General features: G+C 56.4%; 1 protein-coding gene across 1 annotated transcript in view; it reads left to right on the top strand.

Moving 5' to 3' along the window:
* The first annotated feature begins 843 nt into the window (after window positions 1-843).
* LOC130024690 (transmembrane protein 132C-like) overlaps window positions 844-14,737 on the top strand; it is a 112,297-nt gene continuing 98,403 nt past the window's right edge. The window contains exons 1-2 of the mRNA XM_056115385.1: window positions 844-889; window positions 2,689-2,967. Of these exons, the coding sequence (XP_055971360.1) occupies window positions 844-889; window positions 2,689-2,967 (325 nt within the window). The remainder of the gene's footprint in view (window positions 890-2,688; window positions 2,968-14,737) is intronic.

The following is a 14,737-nucleotide window of genomic DNA, read 5'->3' as shown; positions in this document are numbered from 1 at the left end:
GTGGGGTGGGGGACAGAGGGCAGCCGAGGGCACAAGGACACAGGACTGGCAGGGCCTGGCTGACCCGCAGGCTCTGTGTGAAGGTGGACTCAGGTGCAGGAACCTTCAACCCAGGCCCAGACGGGCACGAAGCCCAGGCCTGCCCTGCCCTGCCCTGCCCAGCTGCCCTGGGCATTCCCGGCTGGCCTGGTTTGTGTTGCGTTGCCCCCAGAGAGATGTGGCCATTTCACGCGGTGTGTGGACGGCAGCTGCGTGTTGTCCACAGATTGCCGAGAGGCTCTGGTTCCTTCTCAGGGCCGGGTCCCTGCGGCTGCCCCAAGGGGCGGTGAGGGCTGCAGGGTCGTGACTGGGCCAGGCCCCTCTTGGAGATGGAGGCCACCTGGGGCTGAGTGGCAGAGGGGCTGCTGACCCTCACAGAAGAAGCACCCCAACCCCGCTGGGACCGTCTGAGGCAGACCGTCTCACCCAGCAGGTGAAGCCAAACCCTTGGGTGGTCGCTATGGAGACCAGAGGGGCACCTGTGGGTGCAGGGTCTGTGCAGGGATGGACAGGGCTGTGGGTGCCCTGGACAGGGTGCCTCGGGCACAGACCTCTGCCTTCTCGGCTCTCAGGTGCCCCCGAGAAGCCCCTCACCATCCCTTAGCTCAGCACCGACTCCTGTGAGCGTCAGAGAGGTCAGCGTGCCGCTGGCAGCCGGGAAGGGAGGGGGCATAGGGAAGGGCTGGACTCTGGGGGGCTGGCCAGGGCCTGGGGCTGCTCATCTTCAAAGAGCATGTCCCACCCGAACCCGAGAATTTTCTGGGCACCCCCAGATCACCCTAGGACGGCCTGCCCAGACTCAATATGCCACCCACTGGGGACCTCCCCGACACGGCCCCGCTGGGCCCTGGTGAGCGTGGGCCAGGTCAGGACACGTGCCCCTGTCCAGCAGCCCCCGTGCAGGTCACCTGGTCACACTCAGCCCCGCCTGACCCGGCCACTGGGTGGGGCTGTTGGCCGGACATGGGCAGATGTCTGGGCCTGAGGCCATAGAGTAGCTCCCTTCCCTGGGGCCATCCGTGCCCCCGCCATGGGAGACCCCCTGCCATTTCCAAGTGACCAGCTTTTTTTTTCTTTTTGGGTCACACCCAGCAATGCACAGAGGTTACTCCTGGCTCTGCACTCAGGAATCACCCCTGGCAGTGCTCAAGGGACCATATGGGATGCTGGGAATCGAACCCGGGTTGGCCGTGTGCAAGGCAAACGCCCTACCCGCTGTGCTCTTGCTCCAGCCCCAAGTGACCAGCTTTGAGGGAGATTGCCCCTGGATAAGGGACATCCGCAGGGCGCTCGGTGCCTGGGAATCAGACCCGCTGTCATCCACGCAGGGTGTGACCCACGTAATTTCTCTTCAAATGCTGTGACCGGCCTTTCGCTGCAGACAAATTTGCTAATTCACATCCTTGTCAGCAAGTCAGGGCGCGCCTATGGCAAGGCCGACTCTAACCAAGCTGCCGTCTGGCAGCTCTGCTCGGCAACGGGGCAGTGTCAGGGCAAAACAGGTGGCCGGGACCAGTCTGGGGCAGAGGCGGGTCTGGTTAGAAGCCGCTGGCCACAGGGGGAGTGCTGCCCGGATGGGGTGCTGGCCACAGGGGGTCCTGGTGGGCTTCTCAGAGTAGCTGAGCAGGGAGAGTTGGATGAGCCAGGCCGAGCCTTGGGCAGGTTTCGGGAGCTGCTCCGAGGTGGGAAACAGTGGTCCTCCCCATCCAGGGCATCTGGAACCCTGGGGTCAGGCTGGGGCTCACATGGGCCAGCACATGCCTGTGTGAGGCTGCAGCTGACCCAGGTTCTTCAGGGCCCCTGCCCGCTGCCCTCTCTGGCACCGAGGGACGCTCCAAAGGCCGGAGCCTCAGTGGGACTATCCGGCTCCCAGACCATGTGGGCTGGACGTTCTAGAAGCGGCAAAGCACACCGGGGAGAGGTGGCAAGTGCACGCCCTTTGGGGCCCAGCGGAGATGAGGGACCCACCCAGGGAGGGCTCACGGGGCCCTGGGCCCAGGCAGGACGGGGCCCAGCTCACTGCTATGAGTGTGACCCTGGCAGGCCCCCGTGGGTGCTGGGCTCGGGCTGGCATGTCAGACAAGGAGCCTGGAGCCCGGGAAAGCTCCCCGGGCTCCCTTGGTGCCCCAGAACCATAGCACAGTGGACTCTGAGCCCAGATGCTCAGGGCCCTGTGCCCAGTGGGGAGGCCGCGTGTCCTCCACTGAAACAGCCCAGGCCACAAGGTCGAAATGGGGGTGGGAACAGGGAACTAGGAGGAAACAACAGGCGTTCCGGGTGTGAGAGGGACCTCCCACCCCTCACGCTCACCCGTCATCTCAGCAAGCAGGAGAGAGCCTGGGGCTGAGCACCCACAGCCGAGCCATCCACTGAGGCGGCCTGTGCTTGCGTTTGTCCTCCATGTCCTGCAGCGTGGCAGCTCTCTGGGGAGTGACCCACTCCAACAGTGCCTCCAGGCTTCAGGCCCAGGGCTGGGTGCCCAGCACCGCCCGGGGAAGCCCAGGACCTCCTGACTGGGTCTCTGTCTTTCTGGAGGCGCGGAGCCCGTCAGAAGCCGCCGGACCCTCCTTTCAACCACGTGCTAAGATAGTTCCGGCTTTGCAGGCCACAGGGGTGCAGTGGCTGCCACCGAACTTGCCCTCTTGGCAGGAAAGCGGCCGTCAGCCGTCACACAGCAGCAGCGCAGCCGAGTCCAGCGGAGACAGAGCCAGGTGGAGTCAGCGGCCTCCACGCCCTCAGCCTCCACGTCCTCAGACTCCGGATGCAGCTTGTGTGCCATGGTTCTGGAGAAGGCGGCGCTCTCTGGCCTGTCCACATTGTGGGAGCCCTTGCAGGGGACTGTGGGACGTTCCCAGGACCTGGACAAGGTCCCCAAGGAGCCCGGGGACTGCCCACACCGGCAAGGCACACAGCCAGCCCCTCCAGCAGGTGTGTCGGCAGGCCGCAGGTGTGGCCACTGTCATCTATGGCGGGGACAAGATGAGGCCGGAGCGGGGACACCGCCCCGCAGGAGCTAGTTGGGCCTTCAGGGAGGGCAAGGCCACCTCTGCCCAAGCCCGGAGAGGGGAGAAAGGAATGGCAGCCACAAATCCGGGACCCCCCACCCCCATCTTGACCTGAAGTCCCAGCGTCTGCCCAGAAATCAGACAAGGGGCTTAGGAAGGTGGAGGGCAGAGGCCAGGGGTGACCACAGGCGGGAGTGACCACACAAGGAGCAGGTCCAGGAGCCGGCTGCCCTGTCCAGAGGATGAAGCTCTCGAACTATCTCTATTCTGCCTGCAATTAGCATGGACAAGTGAGGAAACAGGACCCTCTGGCCGATGACCCCTGCCAAGAAGTGACGGAGGGTGAGATCCCACTGACATAAGTGGATTTTTTCTTTTTTTCTTTTTTTTTTTTCAATCTCTGGAAATGAAATGACTTTACAAATGATTCTGGGCCAGAGTCGGGAAGAGTGATGGTCCCAGCCCAGCCCCCCAAACTGAAACAAGGGGTGTAACTCACTGCTCTGTCTTTGGTATTTAATGACTCTCAAATAGTTCTCGTGTGCTTAATCTTGCATCAGCCGGGAAATGAGTGTGCTGTAAGGTCGATATTGATTCCATTTCAGGGGTATGGACTTGGAGGATGAGGAGCTCAGCCTAGCTCAGGGGCCTGGGGTCACCACCAGCAAGGGCAGGTCCACACAGGCTGGGGAGAACAGGCTCGGTAACACCGTACGTAGTCAGGGCGTCTGCTCATCCCACCCAACTGAAAGGCTCTAAGGGCCCGTGGCCCTCTGCTTGGGCCCCGGCGTTCCCACGGTGCCCACAGCAAATCTAGCCCTCACGGGGCTGTGGATGCTTTGGGAAAGGGGCTTTGGGAAAGTTCCTCTAAAAAAAGAAAAGAAAAAAAATCCTATCAGAGTTACTAAGCACAAGAGAAATGAAAACGTACACCCATACGGGAACTCGGAAGACAGCGCCAGACTGGAGAGATTCCGGCAGCTTGCAGAACGGCAGAAGCAGTTGTGTCGCGTGTACTAACAACAACCCAGACCACAAGGAAACTTAAAACAATTTCATCTGCAGTAGCACCACACAGACTAGCATCAACAATGAAACCCTGATGAATAAATATATCCAACAGAGCAAAATTCTTGTACTCGGAAAACGACAACAATTGACCAAGGAGATTAGAGGGAGCAAACCAACAGAAAGGCATTGGATACTCACGGACCGGGAAACTTAATATTGTTAAAACGTCCATAACAGCCATAGCCATCTATAAACCCAATGCTATTTTTAACAAAATCCCAATTTCAGCTTTTAAAACAATAGGGGAGGGAAAAAATCCTTAAATTCTTTTGGGAGCACAAAGGACCCAAAATAGCCCAGTTCCCCTCGAGTCCCTAAAATCATGTACCCTGGTTTCAAAATCTATTATAGAACTACTGTGATCAAAATAGTGTAGGATGATGCATAAGCCGTCAGAATAGGGAAAGTTCAGAGCAAGTGGCTTATCTAAAATCAACTTATCTTTGATGATCGTGCCAAGAGCTTGTGACGGGAGGAAGCTGAACGGCCTTTCGACTGATGGTGTCGAGAAGCGCAAAGGCCACACGCGTCCCCAAAGGGGCGAGAGAAGGAGAGGGGCAGGAGGAAGGAGGCTGGAGGACAGACATGACTTCCATCTTCCATTGGAAATGAAGATAGACCCAAAATAAATTAAAACATGACATCTGAAACTGCTAAACTGCAGGAAGAAAACGGGGGAAGGCGTCTTGATATTGGTTTTGACAATGATTTCTGTGTTGCAACACCAAAGCACAGGCAATAAAAGCCAAAATGGACAAGCGGGACTATTTTAGACTAAAGTGCTTCAGCCCAGCAAAACAACAAGAGATTAAAAGGCAGCCCAGAAACGAACCTGAAAACCATGCAGCCGAGAAGGGTTAATTTCCCAAGCATAGAAATAACTCACAACATGCAACAACGAAAGACAAATAACTCAATTTTAAAAACGGACGAAGAACTCTGACAGACTTTTCCCTAAAGACACGCCACTGGCCGGCAAGAGCAGGAAGAGAAGGTCGGCGTCGATCATTACGGGGGAGTCGTTTCAAATTACACCCAGTGACCACCCCACACTTTCCTACGATGGCTATCTTTTTTCTTTTTTAATAAAGCCAAGGGCTGGCAAGGTCGTAGAGAAATCGGCACTCTTGTACACTGTTAGTGGGGTGGAAAAAGATGCTGCAGCCATGGAAATAGCTCGAGAAGTCCTCAAACATTAAACCTGGAACTGCCCAGAGAGACAGCACAGTGGGGAGGGCGTTTGCCTCGCACGCGGCCCAGCCAGGTTCAATCCCCGGCAGCCCAGGTGGGCCCCCGAGCCCCACCAGGAGAGATGCCTGAGCGCAGAGCCGGAAGCCAGCCCTGAGCACAGCTGGGTGGGGTCCAAAAACAAACAAAATTAGAACTGGGATTGGATCCAGCGTAGATCACTAGGGTGTAGACCTGGTAGAACTGAGGTCAGGGTCTAGGAAAGCCTGTCCCAGGGCTGGCCAGCACTGGTCACCGTAGCCCCACTACACCAGCCTGTTGGCCCTGGTCTCAGAAGAACGAAACCGGGTCTATTCAGAGGTTGGAGAATGACTCAGGCTGGACAGTGAAGCCTGGGCTGCCACTGAGACCCCCGGGGTGGCTGGAGATCCTCGCTCTGAGAGGAATCATGCAGCCCAGGAGAGTCGCCCACCTGGGAGCAGAGAACGGCCACCGCGGGGGGTGGAGAGGGGAGCGCAGAAGCAGTTTCAGGGGCAGTGCCAGTGTGCCCTCTGAGTGCTAGTGCCTATACCCACCTTTGCTGGGTACACCTGTGTTCAGTGTGCACTACACACACATGCACACGCACCTATGTGCACACATGCACATGCATGCACACACAAAGTACGCACATGCATAATGAACACATACACACTACACACATGCACACATATGCACACACTCATGTGCACACCTACACACATATACACACATGCACACGTGTACTCACTTGCACACATGCACACATATACACACACGCACATGCACAGGTGAGCCAGAGCAGTGCTGGAGGTGGTAGACATACTCAGACTGACTGTGGCTCCATCATACAGTGGCGTTTGTCATCTCGGAGCTCACAAGGTCGTAGACACGGAGGAATTCTTGCTGCTGTCATCACAGACACAAGTCGTGTGACAGACAGTCAGGAAACCAGAAAAGGACCATGGGCAGAAGGGCAGGCACAGGGACCGCGGGCGGCCAGAGGGGTGGGGTCGCTCTGGGGTGATGAGAATGTTCAGAACTTTGGGCGAAGGCAGCACAAGTGTGTGAACTGGCGAGAGGCACTAGGTCGTGTGACCCCTGGTGAGACCGTGACTCACACAGCAGGGAGGCCGCGTGGCAAGAGGCCTTGGCCCTTCCCTCGGACCCGAAACCATCATCTCATGAGAAATAAAAAGGTGCAGACAGAATTCTAAATTGGGGTCTTATCATCCATTTCTAAAACTTGGGTTAGAGTTTTCAGATAATTAGTTGTCTCAGATGGCCTCCTGCTAGGCATTCTGCCTTTGGCTAGAACTTTCTGGAAGTGTTTAAGGAAAGGGTAAATTCAGGCATGCACACACACGTGCACACACATGCACACACACACGCATACACACGCACTCATCTCTTGACCTACTTCTGCCTCCTTTGGTTTGCAGCGAGTGGCAGGAGACCAGGGCAGCCCCTGTCCCCTCGGCTCTGTGCCCCTCGGCCTCGTGCCTGTTTCCTACTGTCCTTTGATGTTAGAAACTGGCATCTATCCAGTGGCTTTGCAGCTGGCCTCGCTCGCCCGGCCCAGAGCTGCCCCATGGCACTTGTCACAGGGGACGGAATCTTGAGGGGAATTGGGGGCCTTGGCAGCCACGCCTCTACTTCACAAACCCTCAGCAGCCGGCAAGGTCCTCCCTGCCCTGGCGGCGTGAGCTCCCACATGACCAAGGCACACGGGGACACGGTGGAGACACCGTGGGGGCACAGCACAAACACGGCTCAGCCGAGGCGCTTGGGCTGACCACACACAGTGCCGGGGTCCGCTGAAGCTGGCATCTGGGTTCTGAGAGACACACACGCCCTGGGGAAAGAGACGCCTGGACTGGCCCTGTGGGGTCAGGGAGAAATCCCCTTCCACCCAGCACTCCCGCCCACAGCGCTGCGCAGGCCTTCAGATCCAGGAGAGGGATTGTTTGCATCTAAATCAAACCTACATCAATATTGGAGCAAAAATAAACAGAGTCGCCACAGCCTCTGCCCAGCCACTCCCAGCCAGCAGGTGTCCACAGCCGAGCTGGTTGAAGTTCCAGCTGGGCTCGGGCCTGCATGTGAGAGTCTGAGCTTTCCACAGCAACCCTCTTCTGCCCGACGTCCTGCATGTTTTCTGGAACTTCTCAGGCATCTCAGGCCTGGCCCAGTCAGCTTAGCCTGTGCCCGCCTCCTGGACCTGCTCACGGTGTCTGTCTTGTTCCATTCGGTGGCCCCTGTGGCTCAGAGCTGCAGTAGGACCTCAGAGGACCCAGGGGTCAAGTACACTTCGACCGACAATGCATGTTTCTTGGACCCTGAGGCCATTGCCACTGGAAGGGCCAAGCCTGCAGCCTCCCCTCCCTGAGGCCCAGGTCCGGATGTGAACTTCAGGAGGACATTCCGCAGGGCTCGCCAGGGTCAGGGCATGGGCACGCGCAGTCCCCTTCAGTCCCTCCTGGCTGGTCCGGGGTCGGTTCCCCTCGCCGGTGTGGCCCGTGCAGGCGTCTGAACCTTCGGTGCCTGATTCCGGCATATCTCCCAGTGCACCGTGTTGAGCTGTCAGAATGAAATATTGCTGCAGACGGTTCAGCTGGCAAGGGAGGCTACTGAGGCTGCTGCAAGAGGCCAAACGACCGGATCTTGAGTCCAGGGCCTTGGACGGGATTTCCGCAAAAGTGCAGAGCAGACGAAGCTAGGGCTGGGGTCATCTGGGGCTGCTAACTGACTTTCTGCAAAGGAGAGGAAACTCAATCCCTCTGACAGGGGCCGCCGTGGGTCAGGTGGTTCCGTCCCCCACAAGGAGTCGCTCCTGTGGCTTCTGAAGGAGGGTCCAGGAGAGACGTGTGCTGAGGCTGAAGGAACGGAGATCTGCTTTATTTTATTTTATTTTTATTTATTTATTTATTTATTTATTGCTTTTTGGGTCACACCCGGCGATGCTCAAGGGTTACTCCTGGCTTTGCACTCAGGAATCACTTCTGGCGGTGCTCGGGGGATGCTGGGAATCGAACCCGGGTCGGCCGTGTGCAAGACAAACGCCCTACCCACTGTGCTATTGCTCCAGCCCCCGGAGATCTGCTTTAAAGGGCAGCTGCACTCACCAAAACCTGTTCCACACAGCTGTGATGTAGACGTGACCAAGCGCGGGGTCAGCTCCGAAAGCCACAGAATCCTCCCCCGGCAACAACAGGGAAGCGAGAAGAGCCAGCAGAGAAGAGACAGACAGGTGGGCTCAGCAGAGAGGCTGTCCCCGGGGAGGTGGGGATCCCAAGAGCCCCCCGGGCAGCAGCCAGCTGTGGGGATTTGGGGGAGGCCAGGGTCTAGTGTCCACAGGGACGCACACAGCAGGCAGCAGCCCTGACACTCTGCCTGCCGTGAGCCCACGTGGGCCGACGCCCCCTTGCAAGGGGGTGCTCTGAGCAGACACGTTCCGACTCTCACTCTCAGAACAGGGCTGGGCGCTGGGCAGGAGGGGCCGGTGGGAGCCTCCCTGCACGCTGACGTGAGCAGTTGGGCGGTGTCCCCCTCTTCGTGATGCTCAGCTTCTGCTTCCTGTTCTCACAGTAGCACCAGGACCCCACAGGGCTATGTGGAGCAGTACAAGCACGTGTCTGAGCATCTGAAATGCTGCGGGATTGGGGGATGTTGATAAGTGGTGCCCGAGGGTGGGGTGCCTCTACACCCTCAGCCCGGCGGACACTGGCGCTTGGAGTTACAGATAGCTGTGGAGCCCTAGAGGAACCTAAGCCTGCCTCACTTCGGCTGTGATGGCTGGAGCTACAGCAACCATCTTGGGACCAAGAGGAACTGCTAACGGAGTCCAAAGGCATTCCCCTCTTACAAAAGGGAATGCCCTGTCACAGAAGGGGGTGGGGGTGCGGGGGAGGTGGGAGGGATAGTGGGATCATCGGCGGTGGAGAATGGGCACTGGTGGAGAGATGGGTACTAAAGCATTGTATGACTGAAACACAAGCACGAAAATATGTAAATCTGTAGCTGTACCTCACGGCAATTCACTAATAAAAAAATTTAAAAAAAAAACAAAGGCATTCCCCCCTTTCTCTTCACTTAAACAATTCCAATAGCCAAAGGAAATGATATAAAAAAGAGAAAAATAAGTCACTAGATTTTAAACTACTGCGATCAGGTTTCCCGTTCCCTGCATATAAACTCAATTCTGCCTGATGAAAGACAGCACATTATCTTCAGCCTGCAGGACGAAGTGCTTTGCTATGTACACGACTGCGTCTAGCAGATTCAAAGGCGCTGCAGACAGACCCTTGTCTGCAATCTCCAGGGCCAAGGAGAAAGAGGGGCCACAGTCAGCTCCCAGAGATCAACCTTAGAGTACCAAGAGCTACCCAGATATGAATTCTCAAAACATACATAAGCACACCTTGCACTTAGTCTGCACGTTAAAGGATAAAGCACGGCAGAAACAGATAAAGATGAGTCAAACAAACACACGGATTCTGTCCTAACGATCCCAGACTTCCCGGGCAGCCACGAATCTCTCCCACAGCACAAGAGCACAGGCAAGGCGGGACAGGAGCCTGGCCCTTCGCAGGGAAGCCGGTTCTGAAATAAATGCTCAGCCAGAACATGTGGCTGGTTTCTCCATATACCCCGGGCATGGCACACTGGCTCCTCTCCCTGCGTGGAATATTCAAAAAGTCCACGCCCCCGAAAAGGCCACTTCTTATCTCTAACGGCCCACTCTGTTCCCAGCCTCTGCATTCAATGGCTCAGGAAATGCACTTTGTGAACAGACATGAGCCGTAAGACCCACTTGTTCTGATGGAGGGATCCTTCTCGGATGAGAGCTGGCGTTGGGAGAAAGCTCTGACCACGTCGCCTTGGCGGACGGGAGAGAAATTCAGACCCGTGGGTGCGCCTGCTTGAGACGCTTTGGAAGGTCACACTCCTGGACCCAAAGTCCTCTCCAGACTTGACAAAAGCGTGTGGGCACTCCAAGAGGTGGGCGACGCTTGCATTCCAAGAGGTGGGCAACGCTGTACACAGACGCTGCCAGAGATCCTCTGCGCCTGGCACCGGGCGCCTCTTGCAGTGCCAGCCCAGAGGTTCTCAGCACGCGGCCTGCGCCCCTCGCTGCCAGTAAAGCGGCGTGTCGGCGCTGAGACATGGATTCCCCGCCAAAGTCTCAGCACGGTGCCTTGAGGCTGGCAGGATGGGGAGTGAGACCTTCCTCTAAGTGGCACTGCACATCTGGAGAGCCAAACCTGGTTCCACACACATCGGGGGCTCACTGGGGGCAGAGACAGGAGCGGGCACACGCAAGGAAGCCCAGAGTCCCCGGTGAGTCCAAGGGACAGGAAACATTCTCCTCCAACCCGAGCAAAGGTTGCCCCATGGACACCTTCACCTCAAGGCCGCGGGAGCCGTCCTGGTATCTTATCACCAGGCTTTTGGGAGGGTGTTGGCATGGCAGCCCCAGGAAGCAGGTACGCCTGAGCCCATAGTGCCGCTTGCCCGCTGGCCATTTCTCTGTGTGTGGGATCACCCACATACACCCAAGGGGATCGGAAGTCTGGGTCCCAGAGCTAAAACTCATCTAAATATGGCAAACGGTATTTTCTTCGCACTTGTCAGGTCAACCCCCCGTGTGAGCCGTCATGGAGAAGCCTCTGGCGGCAAAGACGGACTCAGAGTGAGAGCTCGGATTTAGCCGATCTGCTCCGACGAGTTATCCATATGCCGCTGTGCTCCGCTTGATGAGCTGGAACATTTGGAGGCTGGGAATATTTTTCTCCATCCTCCTAAGTCAAACCGGAGAGAGGATGATTATGTTATTTACGGCGAGGCCCACGCCAAGCCTGGGGGTGCTCTGGGGCAGACACGGCTTCCCATTAAAGGACCTGCCTGGGAGACCAGCTGACCGCGCCCCCCCCCCCCCCCCCGACCACCGCTGATGTCTCGACTTTGAAGATTTTCAACTCGCTGCTCCGACTGGGACACTCACGAAGGGAGAGACCCGAGGAAAAGGCCGTCTTGCCCGGCCTCCCGCGGGAGCTGCCATCTGTGCCGGCTGTGTGGGCCTTGCTCCTATGATGTTAACGAGAGCTTCAGGACAAAGGGAGGCTGGGACTGGGCTGGGTGGCCACAGCCTGGCTACATTCCATTCTCTCGTGCTGTCTCCTAACCCTGAGTCAAGCCGAGGGCGCCTTTTACAGGCTAACAAAATGATCATCGGTTCCGACTGAGAGGTGCATCCATTTCCCCGATAGGCAGAAACCAAGCAGCCGAGCATTTCTGTTTAACTCGGCGTACTCGCTGCCAGCTCAATTAAGGACCATCACGTACAGGAAGAGCAATAATGTGTTTTCATTACACAGGGACAGAGACCAACTGGCAGTCAGGGTATTTTCGGTGGATCAACACCCACCAGAACCATTCTCAGAAATCACAGCATCTCTTTACGCTGGAAATCATTTGTTTGGTTTTTGTGGATTTTTTTTTACTATAAAAAACAGCAGCCATTTAGTTTTCACCTCCCCAAGGCAAATACGGCTCAAGCTCTGTAAGCCAGTGCTCGCTGAGCCCTCCCGTACCCAAGCACGTTCACGGGGCTCGTGCCCAAATCCCCAGGCAGGTATGCCAGGAGCTTGTGGGCGTGCCTGTGGGCATGGCCATGGGATTATGGGCGTGTCTGTGGTGTGTGGGCGTGGTCATGGGGTTGTGCGCGTGCTCGTTGATGTGTAGGCATAGCCAGGGGTGTGTGGGTGTGACCGTGGATGTGAGCGTGTCCATGTGCATGGTCAGGGGCATGGGTAGGTCCATGGTGCGTGGGCGTGGCCATGGGGGTGTGGCCGTGCCCTTGGGTGTGTGGGCGTGGCCATGGGCTTGTGGGTGTCCAGGAGTGTGTGGGTGTGGCCGTGGGTCACCCATGTGGGAATACACAGCAGAGAATTCCTGTCCTTTGCTCTATGGTGCCATCATCAACAACTCAGTGTCCACCAGGAAGCTGCTGGACCCTGCCCTCCCCCTCGCGGACCACAGCCAGAGGCTCATGGCAGCAACAGCGGTGGCCCATTCTCTCCAATAAGCTCCTGCTTTCCCCGGAGTCCTCCTGCCTCCGGGAGGAAGGGCTCCCCCGATGGACCGGCACTGCCCGCTCTCATCCTGTCTGGGGCTGCCCAGACAGGCTCCACGCCTTGCCACCGACTCCTCAGGGCGGGTTCCCACCACGCCCAGCCCAGCTGCCCCAGCTCCTGGACACCACGGCCCAGTCAGGTGGACAGAAGCTGGATATCCCAGCAGCCACTGGGCTGGTCAGTGCCACTGACTCACCCTTTCTCACCACAGAGCTGAGGACTGTCTCAGCCAGCAGATGCCGGGGAGTGGCCATGAACTCGGGAGGTTAATGGCGTGTCCGTGGCGAGGTCCCACCCGCCGTGGCTGCGGTTCTGTGCGGTATCACGTGCTTTTCCTGGAATGCAGGTAAGTGATGGAACACCAGCTACGGCTCAGGGAGCACTGCGAGGACTCACTCTCCATTGGGCAGTACCGAGGGCTTCCCTGACAAGGAGGAGGGCTCTCCTGGGGGTCTTCCTTCCTTCCTTCCTTCTTTCCTTCTTTCCTTCCTTCCTTCCTTCCTTCCTTCCTTCCTTCCTTCTTTCCTTTTTTCTTTCCTCCTTTCTTTCTTTTTTCTTTCTTTTTCCTTCCTTCTCTTCCTTCCTTCCTTCCTTCCTTCCTTCCTTCCTTCCTTTCTTTCTCTTTTGCTTTTTGGGCCACACCCGGCAATGCTCAGGGGTTCTGCACTCAGAGACCCCTCCTGGTGGTGCTCAGGGGACCATACAGGATGCCAGGGATTGAACCCAGGTCAGCTGTGTGCAAGGCAAACGCCCTGCCTGTTGTACTATCACTCCAGCTTCTGTTTCTTGTTTTGTTCGGGGTTTTTTTTTTAACACTTTCTAATGTTTCTCTCATGGAGAACTGCTCCAGGCTCAGAATCTGGGAGGTGTGAGTATAGAATTACAACTTTTACAAATGCATCTGTTTTAATTGTATTTATTTTTATGGCAAGACATGGTGATTTTTCCACCTTACAGTTTAACAAAAGGTCCCTCTTAAAATAAAATTACATTTACATTTAGCAATGTGTCTTCTAGGGAATAGGAACTAGCAGGCTAGTGCTCTGCCCTGGCAGTGTGTGTGGGTGCTGTAGCACCCAGAGAGTCAGGGTTGCTGCACATCCCTCTCCTGCCCCTCTGGGCTTCAGACAGGACCCTGCTGTCTAATATCCACCTTTTCTTCCTTCCTTCCTTGAAGCGCCCTGGCATTCGTTATGCGGGAAAAGTGCCCTAAATAAGCACACACACAAAACAATGCGCAGTGAATTTTTCTTGTAATTCATTGCCACTTCACCCCGACTGATAAGATAGAAATAAAGGTTGTGATGCATGAGATGAGACTTCCGAGGAAGACCAGGAGCAAGAGCTGACTCAGTGAGAGTCTCTCCCACTCTCCCTACCTGGGATACAGGCCTGATGGCTGCCACACAGGTGCTGCTTTGTGACGCAGAGGTCACGGTCACAGTCACTGTCCTCCCGTTATTCATCGATTTGTTCGAGTGGGCCCAGTAACATCTCCATCGTGAGACTTTTTGTTACTGTGTTTGGCATATTGAATACGTCACGGGGAGCTTGCCAGGTTTTGCCGTGCGGGCGAGATACTCTCGATAGCTTGCCAGGCTCTCCGAGAGGGGCAGAGGAATCGAACTGGGGTCAGCCATGTTGGCCACTTGCAAGGCAAACGCCCTACCTGCTGTGCTATCGCTCCAGTCCGATGCAAAGGTAACCCAGGGAAGAGCTGTGGTTAGACAGGCAGAGTCGAACCCCTCTGTTGGCCCTTCCACTTCCCCTTCTACTCCATGATGTCTGTGACAAAGAAAACCTCTCTCATGTTTTTGAGGGGGCGTCCTTGTTATCTGCCTTTAAACAGAATACTATCATGCACATTAATGGCCACGGTCCTCCTATTATTAATCGATTTGCTCGAGCGGGCCCAGTAATGTCTCCATCGTGAGACTTGTTGTTACTGTGTTTGGCATATTGGATACATCACAGGGAGCTTGCCAGGCTTTGTCATGTGGGCTAGATACTCTTGGTAGCTTGCCGGGCTCTCCGAGAAGGATTAATGGTACCCCAAATCTCTTAATTACTCAGCACATCATGCTTACCCCGTCATTCTGCTCCCCGCCCAAACCAGCCTCTTAGTTCTTCTTTTTAATTAATAATACAGAATTGCTTCTGCTTCTCACACACCCCGCCCCACGCCACGCTCTCTCTGACCAGGAAGTCCTGCACCGTGGTCAGTACCTGCCAAAGGGATGCGGTTTGGAAGCGGTCAGCCCTGCCTCCTGCCCACACACC

This window comes from Sorex fumeus, unplaced genomic scaffold, assembly GCF_029834395.1.
Source record: "Sorex fumeus unplaced genomic scaffold, SorFum_2.1 ptg000029l, whole genome shotgun sequence".
Classification (NCBI taxonomy): Eukaryota; Metazoa; Chordata; class Mammalia; order Eulipotyphla; family Soricidae; genus Sorex; species Sorex fumeus.
This window is presented reverse-complemented; position numbering and strand designations above follow the sequence as displayed.